The sequence below is a fragment of the Lachnellula hyalina genome, assembly GCF_007821495.1.
Source record: "Lachnellula hyalina strain CBS 185.66 chromosome Unknown contig00055, whole genome shotgun sequence".
Classification (NCBI taxonomy): Eukaryota; Fungi; Ascomycota; class Leotiomycetes; order Helotiales; family Lachnaceae; genus Lachnellula; species Lachnellula hyalina.
Window position 1 is genome coordinate 96,072 of NW_022157169.1, and position 17,961 is coordinate 114,032.

At 46.6% G+C, this 17,961-nt stretch overlaps 8 protein-coding genes across 8 annotated transcripts; 3 read left to right on the top strand and 5 right to left on the bottom strand.

The window, feature by feature from the left end:
• Positions 1-505: 505 nt before the first annotated feature.
• On the top strand, positions 506-2,122 carry LHYA1_G003154 (putative alpha-ketoglutarate-dependent sulfonate dioxygenase; the record flags this gene model as incomplete). The annotated part of the gene is made up of 9 exons (XM_031148128.1): positions 506-674; positions 738-940; positions 1,021-1,260; positions 1,331-1,428; positions 1,493-1,522; positions 1,573-1,664; positions 1,717-1,795; positions 1,849-1,875; positions 1,936-2,122. 9 exons carry the CDS (start codon positions 506-508, stop codon positions 2,120-2,122), a joined length of 1,125 nt encoding a protein of 374 aa, XP_031005870.1.
• Positions 2,123-2,926: 804 nt separating this feature from the next.
• Positions 2,927-3,662, top strand: LHYA1_G003155 (Uncharacterized protein; the record flags this gene model as incomplete). Its single annotated transcript, XM_031148129.1, has 2 exons — positions 2,927-3,134; positions 3,244-3,662. The coding sequence occupies 2 exons, from the start codon at positions 2,927-2,929 to the stop codon at positions 3,660-3,662; spliced, it is 627 nt and encodes a 208-aa protein (XP_031005869.1).
• Positions 3,663-3,702: 40 nt separating this feature from the next.
• On the bottom strand, positions 3,703-5,046 carry LHYA1_G003156 (uncharacterized protein; the record flags this gene model as incomplete). The annotated part of the gene is made up of 1 exon (XM_031148130.1): positions 3,703-5,046. One exon carries the CDS (start codon positions 5,044-5,046, stop codon positions 3,703-3,705), a length of 1,344 nt encoding a protein of 447 aa, XP_031005877.1.
• A 1,147-nt stretch (positions 5,047-6,193) lies between these two features.
• LHYA1_G003157 (putative oxidoreductase) lies at positions 6,194-7,067 on the bottom strand (the record flags this gene model as incomplete). Its single annotated transcript, XM_031148131.1, has 3 exons — positions 6,194-6,283; positions 6,339-6,645; positions 6,715-7,067. 3 exons carry the CDS (start codon positions 7,065-7,067, stop codon positions 6,194-6,196), a joined length of 750 nt encoding a protein of 249 aa, XP_031005907.1.
• Positions 7,068-7,543: 476 nt separating this feature from the next.
• Positions 7,544-9,318, bottom strand: gsfJ (putative efflux pump; the record flags this gene model as incomplete). The annotated part of the gene is made up of 3 exons (XM_031148132.1): positions 7,544-7,863; positions 7,914-9,057; positions 9,112-9,318. 3 exons carry the CDS (start codon positions 9,316-9,318, stop codon positions 7,544-7,546), a joined length of 1,671 nt encoding a protein of 556 aa, XP_031005876.1.
• A 3,685-nt stretch (positions 9,319-13,003) lies between these two features.
• Positions 13,004-14,902, bottom strand: LHYA1_G003159 (putative permease; the record flags this gene model as incomplete). The annotated part of the gene is made up of 5 exons (XM_031148133.1): positions 13,004-13,816; positions 13,862-14,137; positions 14,187-14,457; positions 14,507-14,654; positions 14,722-14,902. The coding sequence occupies 5 exons, from the start codon at positions 14,900-14,902 to the stop codon at positions 13,004-13,006; spliced, it is 1,689 nt and encodes a 562-aa protein (XP_031005875.1).
• A 641-nt stretch (positions 14,903-15,543) lies between these two features.
• LHYA1_G003160 (putative iron/ascorbate oxidoreductase) lies at positions 15,544-17,065 on the top strand (the record flags this gene model as incomplete). Its single annotated transcript, XM_031148134.1, has 6 exons — positions 15,544-15,830; positions 15,964-16,090; positions 16,159-16,384; positions 16,445-16,771; positions 16,829-16,918; positions 16,971-17,065. The coding sequence occupies 6 exons, from the start codon at positions 15,544-15,546 to the stop codon at positions 17,063-17,065; spliced, it is 1,152 nt and encodes a 383-aa protein (XP_031005893.1).
• Positions 17,066-17,381: 316 nt separating this feature from the next.
• On the bottom strand, positions 17,382-17,911 carry LHYA1_G003161 (uncharacterized protein; the record flags this gene model as incomplete). Its single annotated transcript, XM_031148135.1, has 2 exons — positions 17,382-17,672; positions 17,720-17,911. 2 exons carry the CDS (start codon positions 17,909-17,911, stop codon positions 17,382-17,384), a joined length of 483 nt encoding a protein of 160 aa, XP_031005894.1.
• Between the last annotated feature and the right edge of the window lie 50 nt (positions 17,912-17,961).

The window sequence follows — 17,961 nt, forward strand, 5'->3', positions numbered from 1 at the left end:
TAAATCACAGGGTCCACCAGTGAATTCCTTTGGGGTCACTCTCTAGGATAAAACCTGTTGCTGCAAAACACCTGGGAACCAAATTATGGAGCTCGGTAGTAGAGATTGATTACAAAGCAGTCCCAAGGAGTGTTATTGCCACCAATTATGTGTTGTTGCGTGCCCTGAGGAGAGAATCACGTCTTCGCAGAGCTCCACTTTTAGCCCACCTTTGACTGGATTCTCGCTTAAAGTGGGGAGGGAAAGGGGGTTTGACTTCGAGACGAACCTTAACTCGTCGGCCAGATGCCTTTATCCCCAAACGGCAATTAAAGACGGTGAGTGGCATTGAAGAGCATGTGGAACCTTGATCAGTTCATGCTGTACGTAGGGACGTACCCACGCAAGAGAAACGGACTTCTCCTACCAAGCGCTGCAGGCCGCTGTACGTTGCATAAAGCAAGTGTGCAAGGTGGGAGAAGATAAAGATGTCAATCGAAACATCAAATTTGTTCAAGTGATCACCATGCCTTCTCCATCTGAAGCGCTTCTCCGAGCGCCTTTGAGCTATTCCCATACACTAGACGAGTATGAATCGTTTGATGTCACTGGACCCATTGGGCGCGAGTTCCCCAAAGTGCAGTTGAGTGAGCTATTGAAGGACGATGCAAAGATTAAAGATCTCGCAATTTTAGGTAAATATTATCTCGAGAAGTGTTAGCACATTATTGTATATCAATGCTGATGGCAAGATTCAGCGTCGCAGAGAGGAGCACTTTTCTTCCGAGCCCAAGACATCAGCAATGACCAGATGAAAGACCTGGGAAACAAACTCGGGGAACTCACCAACAAGCCTTCGGACTCGAAGCTGCACCGCCATGCATTGAGCAGCAAGGACAACGTGAAGAACCACGATGAAAATGGAAAGACAGATGAGGAGGTGTTTTTCGTGTCGTCAGTGGTCAGCCAGCCAGCACATCTCTTTTGCTTGCAAAAATGAATCAACACAACATGTGCTGATTCCTCCTTACTCTGAAATAGCGAGAAAAAGAAAACCACCGTAACAGATTCGACGCACCCCTCCCCAAACTAGCCAGCTACCTCTGGCATTCCGATATCTCCTTCGAGCATATCCCCGCAGATTATGGCGTTTTGAAAATGGCTGAGATGCCGAACGATGTTGGTGGCGACACGATTTTTGCCTGCGCATACGAGATGTACGACCGCATGTCTCCATACTGGCAGAAGCTGTGCGATGGATTGACAGCGACACATTTCCAGGTGAGCCTTATCTACTACCTACTAAGCCAGCTTTTCACCTTCAGCCATTACTAACAGCTCATGTCTCCAGCCGGTCTTTTCACGCGTGTTGCAACAATCGAAAGATCCGCTGATTACCGAAAACCGCGGTCATCCAGAGAATACAGGACTTGACTTCAGTGCTACACAGTATAAAAAAACCCTCGCTCTACACATCCGTTTGAGACCCATCCAGCTAACAGGTAAACACCAGTCCAGTAGTGCGAACGAATCCTGTAACCGGGTAATTAAGCAATCTTTGCCACTTCTGATTCAACTAATAAAAGATTGTAGATGGAAACACCTTTTCGCTGCCGGTCAACAGATCCACGATGGGAAGATCAATGGTGTAACGGATCGGGAGGAAGAAATGATGAAGCAATACTGTAGGCGAACCCAATCACATAACAGTACAAAACTGCTAACGATTACATGTAGTTCTGCAACTCATAACAGAGAACCACGATCTACAGTGTCGCTTCAAATGGGGAGTAAACGACATAGTCGTATGGGATAAGTACGCACCCACCCCTTCTCTGCATACTATCAGAATTCGCTAATACAACACAGCCGTTCCACCTTCCACAGCGCGACCAAGTAAGCCAGCAATGTTTATTTCTAAAAACTAAAAGCATTCCGTATTGACTCAAGCACTAGTGATTACAATGGAAAGCGCAAACTAATCAGAATTACCTCGATTGGCGAGAGACCGTACTTGGATCCCAATTCACTGTCCAGGGCTCAGGCCTTGAAGAAGGAAGATCCACTGCTTCAAGTTGTAACGCCTCCAGCTGAACCGGAAGAGCCTGCTCAGGGTAGGAAGAAGAGACAGAGGGTAGTTTAGTTGTAGATAACAATAACATTCTGAACTTGAAATCGTGTTATTTTTATTTTATTGTTTATGCGTATTATGCGGGGTTCTTGAGCGGAAATTGGTAAATAAATGTGATGGTGGAATATCTCCACACACTTGGATTTTCGTGCTGAAAGAAGTAGAGAAATATAAATTTATCAAACAGCATCACTATATGCTAACCCACGTAGTATCAAGTAAGTATCCATCTTTGGAGTAGAGCAGACAGACGCCTGCTAGCTAACTCAATAGCAAAGGATAGGACAGCTGAAAAGCATACGGTAATAACTTTTCATTCCCGATCACTAGACAAGAACTTACCTGGTCAACCGGTCCATCGAAGTTTCAAGCCGAGCCGAGCACGCCATCTATCCCGCTTCCATTTTTGCACAGCAGTGTCAGTGTCTCCCATAATCTCACTCTCACGAGGCCCGCCGCCCGGGATTACAATACCGCGACCCTCGTCGCTGGATGCGATCCCACTTACGAAAAGCGAGAGTGCAAAGAGTGGAGGCAACTACGGTACCCCTCACCGCTTTCTCCACGTCCAGCTCCTGCTTTAAAATGCCACAGGTGTTTAAAAGTGAGCACGCAATCGAGGCAAAGGCACGTGCTGAGCTTGAAAGGATGCAGATCAGCTGGAAGCATAAATGGGCAGGACTTTTATAGACTGGGACTTCCGTTATTATGTTTACCGAAACTCATCATCTAATACTTGCCTGCCTCTTTTTTTCAAGAGAAAAGAAAGAATAGGAGAAAGAAGAGGAACAGTAGAGGAATTATTTTTCCATAATAATGGTCAAGCGGAAATCTACAGAAGCACTTAACGGAAGTCCAGCAAAAAGAGAATCCCCAAGAAAGACACAGAAAAGCGGGAAAGGAACCATGACATCCACCACGCCATCGCCAATCCAGGAGAATCTAGTCGAGAAGAATGAAGCGTATGGGAAGGCCTTCACGAAAGGCCACTTGGCGCTGCCACCCGCGAAACATTACGCTATAGGTGAGTTTCCCCTACTTATCCACTCTACATAAGGACAATCCTACTTCCTCAAAACTAGATCGATATAATGAATAGAGCAAATAGACATGCTGATTACAGTAATAAAAAGTGACATGCATGGACGCACGTATCGATCCCGCAGCCGCATACGGCATCGACCTAGGCGACGCGCACGTAATCCGCAACGCGGGCGGTAGCGCCGTCGACGCACTGCGGTCTCTAGTCATCTCGCAGCAGCTGCTGGGCACCAAGGAGATCCTGCTTATCAAGCATACCGGATGCGGGATGCTGACGTTCGACACGGAGACTGCGACGGGGATTGTGGAGAAGAATCTGGGGGAGGCGGGACTGAAGGAGCTGAAGCGGTTTGTTGGTGGGGAGGGGAAGTTTCAGGATTTCCCGCATTTAGAGAGCGCGGTGGAGAGTGATGTGAAGTTGTTGAAGGAGAGTAAATTGATTCCGGATGAGGTGGTTATTTCGGGGTGGGTGTATGAGGTTGAGACGGGGAAAGTAAGGAGGGTTGTTTGAATTTTAGGGAGGATATGGTGTTGGTGGTATTAATTGTATCCTAGTTTTGATGTTGTATGTAATACACGTCAATGCTCGTCATCGGTTCTATTCTCCAAAGTTCTGGTTCGTTCTCTGTATGTCTCCCCACTTCCTCATCAATATCCTTCAAAATATTCCGATATCGCTTCTCAGTATCCTCATCGAACTCGGATAGATCGGGCAAAGTCCATTGATCATACAACCTGCCGTGAGTCCTCGACGGAAAGAATCCATGGTGAGCTAGCAGGAAACGGTAACAGAGGTAACAAAGCGACTTGGATACACCAATAGCTCGTGGTTTCAGAAACATTTCCCGTTTTTGTTGAGAGATCAGGTCATAATGAACGGCCAATTGGACTTCAGCGTGGACATGACAAGTAGTCGCCCATTCTTCATATCCAATGGTTGTTGGGACACTTTGGTACGGCGTCAAGTACGCCAATGTTATTCCGCCTTCGAATAAATTCGGATACTCTTTGGCGATCTTGACCAAAGACATGCTCATCCGGCGATATGAAGCAATTTTTTGAATCTGTCGAAGGGTTTTCAATGCAGACGCCATTTGATTTGTTGGCTTTGCGCCCACACTACTTTCCAAACGAAGCAAATAATCCTTGATCTCTGCAGTGGAACAGAATTCCAAGCTTCTCAAAACGACTTGCTCTATTTCGGTAAGCTCATTCCCCAATGCATGTTCAAAGGCTTCATAAACTGCAGCCAGGTCGCCCAAGAACTTCTCCACCAGCACTCTCGTCACTCTCTCCTTCTTGGTGTATACGAACTGCGCGCGATGAATCAGCCCCTCCATATCCTGCCAGAGGGGTTTTTTGTGGCTTTTGGATAAATATTTGGGCTTGTTCCACTTGCTGGACCGGAGCCGTGCAAGAAGGCGACGGAAATGCAACCGAATGACTCCATGAAACATCGCTTCGACAGGATCGAAAAGAGGCGGTCCATTTCCAGCAGCAGCCCTGGATAAAATAACAGACCATTCTTCCAAAGCTCTCTGGACCGTATCGTTAAACGACACGTCCATAGCAGCAAATCGCAGAGTGAGCCTCGGAGCTTGGGGGTGCTCTTCCATACAAATAGCAGCCACGCTTTGGGCGCCTTCTTCAACGGCAACTAGACAAGCAAACTCATCAGCCACTTGTTGCTCAACAGCAAGTGGCAATGTGTACTGAGTTTTTGACTTGTTGGGAGACGGTGGATGCCACTCCGCAGCGGTAAAAACTTGTGGTTCGAGTGGGACTGCATTAGTTCTCTCCTCGAGGGCGACCAAATGCTGGCGGAAGACGTTCTCAGTCAGATCCAGCCATATCGAGTTTTCTGTATCCCTGGTACGCACGTCTCTGCGGGACATTTTTCTTTTTGGTTTGATAAATCGAGGAATAGATATAAATATCAGAGTTTTGGTCAAGATGAGCCGATGCGCTAAGTAATGGCTAGTCCAAAAGCGGCAAGTTACACTCACTAAGGTATTTTCCTAACTTTGAAATAACATGACAACTAGCGAATTTGCATAGGAGAGAAGAGAAAAACTGTAATTATAAAGATCAGAGGTTGATTATTACTTGTGAGACTCTTCTAGCTATATAATCTAAGGGGTCTAGCTAGCGATTCTACTACTAAAAAAGCAACTTGTATATATTTCACTTTATTTATACACAAAACTATATGCAGGGAAAATATTTTAAATCACTAGTCATACTAAATTAAGCAGTCGATTATGAACGTTTTCAATTATTCCTCGATTCCCTAAAGACAAGAAAGTACTTAATCAAAAAAGTGTTCTTAAAACGCCGACTATGCAAAGAACTAAATACCTCATCATAGAAACAAGTGAAAATGCGCTCATAAATACCCATTCATTCACTTACGCTGTCCTTTATGATATTCTTTCTCCCGGCTTTCATTCTCTGAAATATCGCGTTTCTGCTTGCAGCTTGCTACGGTCATAGGGCTCAGGGCCACTGTAGAACCTGTACGGATAGAAGCGTTCTACTTGCTCATTAAAGTACCCGTAGTAAACTTCATTGAAGTAAGAACATAACGGTTGGGATATATAATTGAGCTTTAGTATTTTATGACTTTCATCTTGAGGCTCTTGTGAAAGGGCGGGGGTGCCTTGAAATTGATTTTAGTCCGCCATTCTGGATGATTTATTACTTTGTGCTAGTCAGGTTATTTGCAGTAATGTTTAGTTAGAGTTTCTATTTTCGAGGTTTGTGAATTATAAGGAGAGGAATTCTAGGCAGTATGTATCTTTGTACTATAAAAAAGCGGCAGCGGTTTGTGTGAATCAAAATAGTTATCTGCAAGCTTCTCATAAGTCGCTCGGTGATGATATCATTATTCTTGCTTTCCTTCTTTAAAATTAAGGTTGTTCTCGATTCCGAATAATGATCAATTCTGGGATTGATTAATATACTAGCAAATTGGCCGAATTTCTTGGTTTCCTTCATTAATATCACACACAAATGTCAAAGCCACCCCTCACCTCTCGCCACCTAAAAATGCTCGTTGAACGGTCTCAGATCAATTTCATGCGTAAAAGCCGATTTATGTTGCGTGTGCAGATTCCAGTAACTCTCAGCAATCTTGGATAGAATTAGCATGAAATCTTATCCGCTGATCATCACTTGGCTAACTTACAGCATACGGGCTGATCTTTCCGTCCGGAGTTGCGTCGTTGCGAGCAGCATGCTCCGCGTCCGGCACGTCGATAGCACCATCAATGATGGCGTGGGCGACATGAACTCCTGCCGGACCGAATTCTCTGGCCAGCGATTGAGTCAAGACACGACCCGCGGATTTTCCTGCTGCGATGACAGACCATAGCTTAGAGCCTCTGATCGATGCAGTTGCACCAGTGATTATCAGAGTTGGCGCTCTAGGAGAGCTATCCACAGATTTGAGAAGTGGTGGCAGGACGCTCTGAGCAAAATTGAACAGACCGCGACTGTAATATGATACTCTGTTAGAGATAAAACTAGCTTTAAATAAGGCGCATTCGTGAAGTGGGACGTACACATTGCCGTTTAGACTAGTGTCCAAATCCTGTAGATGCAGTTCCAGAAATGGTTTGAGGCTTGGCCGCGAGTCTGGTCGAACATTATAGATGGCTGCGATGAGCTGCAACTTCCCAAACTCTTTCTTGATGGTTTCGAATGCAGATTTAAGGGAAGCCTCATCAGTTGCGTCGATAGTAATACCGATTGCTCTCCCGCCAGTACTGTTTATTTGAGTCACAATATCATTGTAGCTCTCTGGCTGACGAGCCAACAAGACTACCGGATAAGATTCTGAGAATCGAAGGGCGACTGATCTCCCTGTTCCTGGGCCGACACCAGCTACAATAGCGAAGAATTTGTCGGATATCATACTGTGTTGTTAAGATATTAAGATAGGTAGCTTGGACTTGCAAGTTTACACTAGATATATATACTCATATGAGGTGATTATTTGTCGCTCAGAGCCATTGTCAGCTGGTCGGATCATTTGTCAGTCGGAGATAATGACGTCTCCTTCGGAGGCCGAATTAATAATCATAGCCATATTGGGGTTGTTTCCTCATGTCTGTAAAGAAAGGGCTACCAGAACACGACCCATTTCTGTCCATATGAGAGGACTGGATGTAAGTGTAGGGCTTGCATTGATACGCATCAATAAGATGACCGTCAACGCATATCAAGGCTAGGAACTTGGTTTGTTATACATATAATTATAGAGCGCGATTCTATTAAAAGTACTATTCTATTTATCTTACAGTCATAACATAGCTCATAACATTCTGAAAATAACAGCGCACGGTGGCCCTTTCTCTACGATAACCCATGTTGACTGCAAAATGTCTCGACTTAGGCAATTGCAACAGCGGCGTTCTTTCCACCACCGGGGGTGTAAAGTTTCTTCCAGGTGTTCAAGAAGCTCAGCAAAAACGAGAATCCAGTAAAGGCGACGGCAATTGCGAATGCGGTCTTGATGCCTTGCATATACGCGACGAGAATGCCAGGGACCTTCTCAGGCGTGAAAGCCTTACGGATATCCGTAGCACCTGTTCCGACTACTATAAACGGATCGACTCCTGGTGCAGAGGTGGCCAAAGTGGTGATGATCTTATTAGCAAAGGCAGATTGCGCAGCTGCGAGGGCAAAGGAGCCGCCGAGGCTTTGGAAGACTGGCAACATGGTCAGTTTGCTTTTTCCAGGTATTCAGAAAGTAGCTTACAAAATATAATTGATACAGCAGAGGACATATCTTCAGGTTTTGACAATGCTTGAACGATGTTCATGGAATTCATATACGGGAAGCAAAAGAAGAATCCGGCAAGAATTTGATACCCGATCCATTTGCCAGGACTGGTTCCAATATCCAAGGTGTATAACAGCCCAGTACCTACTGTTGCAAGAGCAGAACCTGCGACGGAAAAGGGAGTTGCGTAACCGGTTGTGGAGACTACAGTACCCCCAACAAGACCACCTATACCGACTGCTATTACCGTCGGGAGGTTTCGTACGCCAGATCCAATGGCGCTGGTATTGTCGATTGACTGAAAATAGATCGGGAGGTAGTAGAGGAGAATAAAGTACGCGCCGGCAAAGAACAATTGGAAGAGGGCACCGGTCCAGATAAATCGTTGCTTTATCAAGCGTGGAACCATCATGGCGCGCTCATCCTGGAAGAATTCCCAGATAACCAATGTGATCAAGATGAGACCAAAGCCCACGAACAGGCCGATCACCTCACTGCTGCTCCATGCTTTGCTCTGCCCACCGTATTGGAGAGCTAATGTGAAGCTGATAATAAAACCCATGACCAGTGCCACGCCGACAAAGTCCATCTGCAAAATCTTCTCCCTCCACGTCGCCTCCACTGGTTTTGCTGCTTCTGGATTGCTAAAGAAGAAGACAATCAATGCGGCTACCAGCCCCCCAATAGGGAGATTGATGTAAAAGCACCACCTCCAGGAGACGCGATCTGTGAAGGCTCCACCCAGGAGTGGGCCCATCACAGCAGACATCCCATAGGTAAGTCCCAACACGCCGAGGAACAGAGGTCTCTTCTTTGGCTCAGCAGAAAAGCCAACAATAGTGAAGGCACCGCCAGCCATGCCAGCACCACCTATACCAGCAATAGCTCGTCCGATGATCAAGGCTATCGGATTTGGTGCCACCCCGCAGATTAAACTTCCAAGCTCAAAGATAAACATTGATAACAAAAAGACCCATTTCAATCGAAAGTATTTGAAGGCTTTGCCCCATGAAGATTGAAAGCCACCGAATGTCATGAAGTACGCCGAGCCATACCATGACACCTTGTTGAGACCGTGGAATTCGTCTGTAATTTTGGGAATTGCGGTAGCGACGATGGTCTTAGGAAGTCAGAATGTTCACTGTAGAGATATTGAGACACTGGTATTACTCACTTGGTCCAGTGCTACCAATAGGACGCTGAATACGACTGCCACAATGACGAGGAAAAGGCGTATACCATGGGGATACTCGGTTGCGATTTGAGCTTCGTCGGTTGCTCCCTCACCAGCAATTTTTTCTTGCTTAATCACTGTATCTGGTTGCAGGGTTGATCCAGAACTCGACCTCCTATTTTCTGGATTGAGATCAAGGTTCGCCATTGTGTTCGAAAGCTAGTCTGAAGAACGCCGGGTAGTATTTTGGAAGATTAGGTTCTTTCAAGGCGGTAGAGTGTAGTTGTGATTAGATCCTTGGTGGTAATGATGGGAAAGATTCATGTAGAATTGGGAGCGAGGAAGGTAAACACAGTGTATTATATGCCTTCGACCTGATACCAGGGCTGTGATTGAATTTGTAATAAGCATACCAGAATTTCTGTGGCGGCTGAAGTTGTTATACGTCCGTCCGCGTTTGGTCTGCCGCGCGGAGGAAGAAAGACCCCCACAGTCCATTCATAGAGTCTTTCGGAGGCCGAGTTGAAGAATGCGGAGTTGAGCAATATCATAGCATGACATAAGTTAGCGTACCATGGCCAAAAGTAGGCAGCCCTCCGTAAAGATAAAAAAAAAGCCCCGAGCTTCGAGCGATATTAAAGGCGACTGTCGCATAACTCGTTCGACACATTGTTTTATGGATTGTTCGGTCAAGTTCTCTAGCAATCGAGTGAGAAGCGTGGTACTGGAAGAGTCGTTACAAGGAAGTAGTGTCCAATACCCTGTAACATCCAATTCCGTTTCGATTTTTCATACACGTAAGCTAGATAAAGCGGTTCAGCCAGCCGTGCCAAAACCTGCCCTTTTCACCTAGCAGCCATGCAACGCTCATATGCCACCACTATTTTCACTTTGTCAATCCGGTAGCCAATTAGTCCCGTCATCCCGGTGTCGTGTACCCATCATTAGGTTATCTAAAAATGCATTGTCCACACCCTGAAAAGCCCAATCTTCGATGCCTGCCGTTAACCCGGGATATGAGTATTGTTGCTGTGTATCAAGGTGGTTGCTGGCGTTAGGATATTGTGCCGCCAAGTGCTGCTGATCTATTGGATGTGGGAGTGTGTGCGCAGATGCTTGAGGAACTTGTCCCATATCGATGCCAATTGGATCAAAAGGTAAACCGCTGATATTCGATACATTATTCAACGAGTCCAAAGGCGCTGATGGTGTAAGACCAGTATCGTTGAATTTATCATCCTGCTCATTGAGCCATCTTGTCTGCGGAGATTCTTTAGAGATCCGACCTTCGTGGGTAAACTTGACGATACCAAAATACGGGATGCTTATCCGCATCGCATTATCATCCTCCTGAAATCCCTCTTGCTCATTAACACTTCGAGCAGAGTACTTTTGACCATTAGCCACTTCAGCTTCAATGCCTAGCAGCCATTGCAGCACATTTTCCCCCTTCTCGCTCGATGCATCACCGTTTGCGCGTTTCAAAATCTCCATGCCCTCAAGAATTCTCTCTATCATGCCACGGTCACCCATACGCTGATGGGCAAGGACATGATCGAAATCTTGGGGTCTATGAGAGTCTATGTGAGCAAGTATCAGTGTCATAGATGCCGGTATGGCGAAGATCCAACAACAACCCCCAACATCGGAAAACCCAGGGTAGGTGATGCAGCGCGTCAAAGCCTCGCGACTAGCATTGATGCAAGCCATCTTGGAGTATCTGCATGTGTACTTCTGGTTCTCGTCGGAACGAAGCAGGCTCGATAAGTGAAGTTGACAAACAAGATTGTAATGGACTAGCTGATTCGTAACACGCACCGACTCCCAGAAATACGGTTCCGAGCCAATCTCCATGCGTATAGACTTAGGTGGCAACCAGAACTTAGGTGGTTGGCTATTTGCAAGCTTCAACAAATCCATGTCGACTTCTTGGAAAGGAGCGGGATTTTGAATACATGGGTCAGTATCCCTCAACTCCAGAATGCGAGCTGCAATCACGGCGTGGCTGCGTACAAGCTTACCCATCTGCGTGTCACCAGCCATCGTGGAATCAGATGTCATGCTTTTGTCAGTGGTGCCCTGCGGGAAACCCAGCATCATTGAGAGGGTGCGATCCATATAGACGATGCGGAACCACATAAACTGCAGATTTATCTTAGTATTTGAGTCGATTCTCTGCAACGGAGGGCCATGTAGGCGATTAATCCCCATCAATTGACCCACAGTCAGTGCTCTTCGAAATGCTAGCCATGCTCGCCGTAGATTGCCGCTATACAACTGAAACACGGCTTCCAAAACGATACATTCTATGCCTTCCGTTGTTCCGTGAAGTTCTTCATTGGTAGTCACCATATTGATGGCAGTATCTGCTAATCTCTTCTTGATGGTTTCAGGTGATTCAGAGAGGCCCTCGAGATGCTGAGTATGGCTTTCCTGTATCAATGAAGCGAATATGAGCATTTGTCTAGCCAAGAGCACTGGATGCGTATCCGGGCCAAGAAATTCCGGTGAATCCTTCCCCAATTTTATTCCTTCGGACTTGATCTTGTTGTATGGCCTTGTATTCATCTGATAGCAGTATAGTGGAATGCCTTTGCAGGACTTGTACAGTAAATTGGCATCTTTCTGAGAAGGAAAAGCTTGGTGCAGAGTCACTGATAGCGTTTTAAATTTACTTGCGTCAGGATATGTAGCCTTATCTGGATGCTCGACTTGCGATACTGGCGTCAGTAGTGATGATAATCTTGTAGATATATGCTATAATAAACGTTATCAACCGCTGTGTTAAGCTCACGGGTCCAAGCCTAGTGATGTTGCACGTACCTCCGAAGTCTCATCCACCGTTGAAGTTCTTTCAAACGTGAGATCAACATCAATAGAGTGTGCTGCGGTGTTTGTAGGTTTCAGTTGCACCGACCCGCCTTCCGATTCCTTGCCAGCCATCTTCGCTAGCTGGTTTGTCATAGCCCCATCTCTCACTATAGAGCTGCTCATGTCCAAGGTCATTCCCCCTTCTGGAAACTCTTGATTAACACAGGCTACACCACGCCGGCTACAGCCGACGCAGATCGCGTCGGCCGGAGTTTTGAAAGTGCATTTTATTTTCCTTCGTTTGCACCCCCAACAACTGTGAGTCCCTTTACGGAGCTTCCTGCGTTTGGCTTCCGACTCGACATTCAGGGAGGTGGAGTCATGTTCAGGGGAACTTCGAGGAGTGCCCCTCAAGTCGATAGTAATAGTCATTCTACAAGCGGCTAGACAGAGGTGTCAAAGTCTTGATGAACTGTGAGACTTCGGAGGAGTCAAGTGGAAATAGTTCAAAATTAGAAAACAAAATGACGGGCGGAGATGTTAGAATCCTTGATATAAAAAGCTCGGACGGAGGAATGGAGGATTGGAAATCATTGTGGTTAAGCGACATGAGCGGACGGAGGTAGACTTCGGAGGTAGACTTCGGAGGAATTAATTCGGCGGAGGTGCGTGCATGCATGTGATAGGACCGGCGTGTCTAATGCCATTGAAGGGCTTTTGATACGTGACTCTACATCGCCTTACAATCCCTTGTTTGGGAATTTGGTTGTTGTAGATGGCGATATTGAGGTATTGTTATTGTTGTCGAAAGAAGATTGTACGCTGGAGTTGTCGGCATTCTCACAGTGGAGTCGCTTGCTACCCCGACCACAAGGTGCCTCAGGCCAATGGGTAGCGTCCTCCGTCCTTCACTTCATGATTTGGGGATACCAAGTGCGTGGTGGAGTCTGCTTTTGCAGGGGGAAAACCAACATAGATCGTAGGAGTATATCTAGTGTATTAAAGTAGCGTACGGTTACTACTTATTTCTATCATCATGTCGTATCATAAAGCAAAAACGAACACACCATTATTCCAGACTTCACACAAGATCGACCTTGCCGCCCACAACTCCTCTCTTCTGACCCCCAACACTCTCACTATAGCCCTCCACATCATCAACCAGCACCACCTCCACACAATCCTCCGGCCTGACATAGTCAACAGGCTCCCTCCACTCCTTCAATGGAACCATCAAGGCAGGCGGACTAAGCCAGCACGCAGCCCAGTATGTGAAAAAGCTTGCTACAAGACCAATCTCATACGCAAAGTAGTACGCCTTGGTCACACCCCCCGGAGCATGCACACCCATGTTATTCAAAAACCCATAGAAATTCGGCGCCACGCCCACCACATACGCAACATACGCACGCCAATTCCAGCCCCTCCAATAATGATACACTCCGTCTTTCCTCGCCGTATACAGATCTTCGATCTCGAGATAGCCTCGTGCGATGATGTAGTAATGGCACAGCAGCACGCCCGTGATGGCCGAGAGGAATATCTGGTACGATGCGAGGAATGATACGAAGATGCTAGCGGAGCCGAGCAGGTACCAGGGGTTTATGGCGAAAGAGATGACGGCGCAGATGAAGAAGCCCTTGCGGATGGAAAGGTATTTGGGGAAGAGAGCCGCAATGTCGTTTCCTGCTGGAAGGGAGTTTTCGAAGATCGAGGAGAAGATGGCGGAGTATGTGAAGCAGGCTGCTATGAAGAAACAGCCGGCGCGGTTGCCGGGTGTGTAGGAGGATGTTTGCATCTTGTCGAGGAAGTCTAGCGGGCTCCAGACCTGTTCGCCGTATACTTTCATGCCGGCTGCTGCGACGAGGTTGCCTACTAAGGAGACGATCAACTGCTGGCGTGTTAGCTATGATGCTTCTCTTGCATGTGGGACATTTACGTTGGAGAGGGGGAAGCCGAGTAAGTTGCCGGGAATAACATTAGTGGGTTTGGTGGCGTATCGTTGGAAATCCGCAGCGTTGGATGCAAAAGTCGCACAGTTTGCAGCTCCGAGAAAGAAGAAGCGGACAAGGAGCCAGGCTCTCTCTGAGCCTGTGGCCTTTCCTGGCTGGCGAATAATTTCTCCAATCTCGCCTGCTTTCGTAAGAGCCCAAGCGCACATAGCAGTTGCTGAGATGATGAAGACTACTAGTTTGGCATAGACTAACCTCCTCATCTTTTCGGAATGTCAGCTAATTCGCAGGCAACTTTGAAGCCTTGCTTACCTTGGGAACAGGAATGACGAGGAAGAAGCAGGTACAGATCCAGAATACCACGAACCCAATCATGCCGCCCGAGTCAAGAGCAGAGCCGTCACCCATGATGTTCTTGATGTGAGCGATCTTTGGCGTCAGCGCATGAAGCATCACATACACACATTGTGCTCCTTGAACAGCGTTGACTCCATTCCAGACGATTGCCATTACCGCGCGATTGAAGGTAGGCCACCAAGCACCAAAGATACCGAATGAAGCCCTGTTGAGGATTGGGTAACCACTTTGACACCATCAGCTTTGAACTCCGGGATTGAACGCGAGCAGCATACATGTGGTATTTGGCTCCGGCACGACCATTACACACAATGACAATCGCAATCAATGCCTGACCACCAGTAGCACATCCAAGAGATTCCCACATGCTGAGACCAACAGCTTGTGCACTTGCTGCGGCGTACCAGTTGGAAACCGTAGCATCTATTCATGACCTATATTAGCAATACGTTCAACAATCATTGAACCATAATATCTATGCTTCACTCACTCGCAGAAAACCAGAAAGTGAGATAGGTCCACATGTTCCAAGTACGATCCGCCAACTTCAAAGGCCGAATATCATCATTGTCCAACCATGCATCCGTACCATGGACATCCTCTGTGCCTTTGGCCTGTAAATGAGGAGCTGGAATCCCATTGCGGAAGCGTCTAACAAAAGCGTTGACCATTTCGTTTCAGTTCTTCACCATGTGGATTGACTTATGATGAGAGAGAATGAAAGCTGGGAATGTCATGTAGAGAAAGCGAATTTATGACCTGAACTTTTTGGGGGCAATCTATGGTTATCTTATCTGTCTTGAATGCTGTATAACATGGATACGAAAATTGACCTTTGGGAGGTGAATACATGTTGTCCATTATGCATGGGTACCCATTCTCAGACCCTGCTGATACTGATAGCAACCTACATCCAGCATGTGGTTGGAGGATTGTAACATAAGACCCCCATCTTACAAGGGCCTCGCGAAACTCCGTTCAAAGGGGGGAGCAAGACTCAATACGTGAATCCTAGCAACCCTTCTCCATGAGGAAGATGTACATGATTTCTTGTCCCGATAGCGGATCCCGCCGTCTGTTCAAAATATATATCTAAAATAATAAGAAATCGGATGTCGCCGAGAGGGTTTACATTCCAACATTACCTCGAAAGTGGGAGTCGTCACACGTAGTCAGCTAGCTTACCTCGACACAATGCAACCCGAACAAAGGTGGGGTCATTCCAATATATCTATCCCCAGACTCAAGAACCCCTTTATTACCCCATATAAACTATTAATCGCCTCTAACAATACCAACCAAAAAGATAAAAATGTCAACAACAACCACCACCATAACCCCCCCGACGATGTCAAAACTCGAGCTCCGAACAGCGTACGGCCCCGTATTCAGAGACGTCCTCGACACACCACCCCGCGATTGCACCGCCTCCGAGATCCCCATCATCGACATATCGCCGCTCTATTCCGCGCAGCTAAGTGACCGCAAGGCGCTAGCTGGGACGATCCGTGCTGCGGCTGTTAACACGGGGTTTTTTTATATCAGAAATCATGGGATTCCGGAAGAGACGATTGATAATGCCAAGAAGCAACTTTTGAGGTTGGTTCGTGTTTTTTTGGCATTGATTTTGATTTTGAATTTGAATCTGAGATTGAACTGGAACTTGAACTTGAGTTTGGAGAAGGGAATTTATTGTGGAGAGTAGTGTTGACTGACTTTGGACAATCAATAGGTTTTTCAGACAAACGACAGATGCGAAGATGAAAATCTCATCTGCGCAGAGCAAGTTTTTCAATGGGTATAAAGGGCCCAGACAAACGAACATTAGTCCGAGTGAGAGTGTAGACGTAAAGGAAACTGTAAGAAAGGCCCCCTCACATGACATGTAATAAGAGATGTGAAGTTGCTAATCAATAGGGGAATGAAGCTCGGCTGGAGATATTCGCCCCAGTATGATCCGGATCCAAAAGATCTGAATGCTATTCCTGAGGAGGTGAGGCCTTGGATTCGAGGAGAGGAATTTGTGTGGGAGGGGACTTCTCATTTGCCGGGTTTCAAGGAGGAGGTTCTTGCTTACTGGGCTGCTTGTTTGACCTTGTCGCGGAAGCTGGTTAGGGTTTTTGCGTTGAGTCTTGATCTCGCTGAGGATTATTGTATGGATATCCCATCTCCCCGGCCATATTTCTTAGATGAATGCTGACTTAGACATCCAGTTGACAGTAGGACGACTTATCCAGGTGCAGACGGGACTTTCAACTACTACCCCACCACAACAGCTGAAGAAAAGGCAAACGACTCTGTTGGTCTCGGCAGCCATACTGATCTCCAGCTCTTCACTCTCCTCTGGCAGGACATGGTAGGGGGACTACAGGTTTTGAACAGAGACGGGCAATGGATCAAGGCCGTTCCTGTTGAAGGTGCCATTGTAGTAAACATTGGCGATTTCATGATGAGACTTTGCAACGATATATATATTAGCACTGTTCACAGGGTATATAACAGGGCGACAGTTGAGCGAGTGTCTATGCCATTTTTCTTCGGTGAGTTGATAATCTGAGACAGTGTCTGTGTTATGACCGAGCTAATGTGGAGTTCAGGCTTGAATTTCAACTGTGTGGAAGGGGTAGTGCCATCCTGCACGTCTTCGGAAAATCCAGCTAAATATGAACCGATTTCTTGTGGCGATTGTAAGTGCTACTCCAATAAATAGCACAGCATAGTGTCTTAACACTGGAATAGGGTGTCAGCTAAGATTCACGCTTGAGAGTAATGAGATGAAAAAGAAGCTGGCGTTACAAGCACAAGCTCCACGTGCAACTATCGTCGCAGCGTAGAGAGGAAAATGATGCAAGCTGAAGTGGAAACGAGGGGTTAGATGTGAAGGCGTCTGTAGCATATTTCAACACAAAGATGCAGTAGCTCAACGGCTGCATCTATTTTATTCATGCTTTGGTGTTTGTTTGAGTACCATATGTCGTCGTAAATTAGGTAGCAAGACTCTTATTCACGAAAGGTCCAACACCTTCGCTGGCATGTCTCCCAAGTGTCAAGTCCGACCATTTTCCCACAATTGTCAAATATTTTCTCATGCTTTCAGTTCTCAATCGAGCTGCCCAATGTTTAATTCGCTTTCTTCGTCATCTTATCCTTTCATATGACCTTCTGCACCAGCTCAATCAAATCAAAGAACGTCTCCCGCGCCATATCCACCTTCTCCAGCCCAAACCCCACCATAACGGTTCTCGTCTCTTCGGGATCCCTCGTAGCAATCGCACTCGCAATCTGACTGGCATACAGATGACCCATCGTCTCACGTTGGTCGCCGCCTGCTCCAAGGAGTGTTTTTGGGGTGAGGTGGCCGAGAGGAAGCATGTCTGAATTTCCGCTCGATAGTGCGGTATCAAAGGATGTGGGCGAGGCGGTGGAGAGTGGGACTTGGATCTGTAGCTGGGTGAGCAGGTATTTTATTGGAACGCAGAAGATCATACCCATTGTGCTAACCGGCCACCTTGTGAAATGGTGATCAAGATCTTGTCCGAGAAATACATCGATGTGAGGTCCGTTTCCATGCCGTTGACAAGACCTGCCGCTTGCTTCGTTTTCGCAGGGAAAGGCGACGGCTCTATTCCACCATTCAACTCTATACCCTGTAAAGCATCTGCTATTCTTGGAATTGCCATTTCTGCAAATCGATGTTGTTGGAAACAACTTGGACTTAAACCTTCAGCCT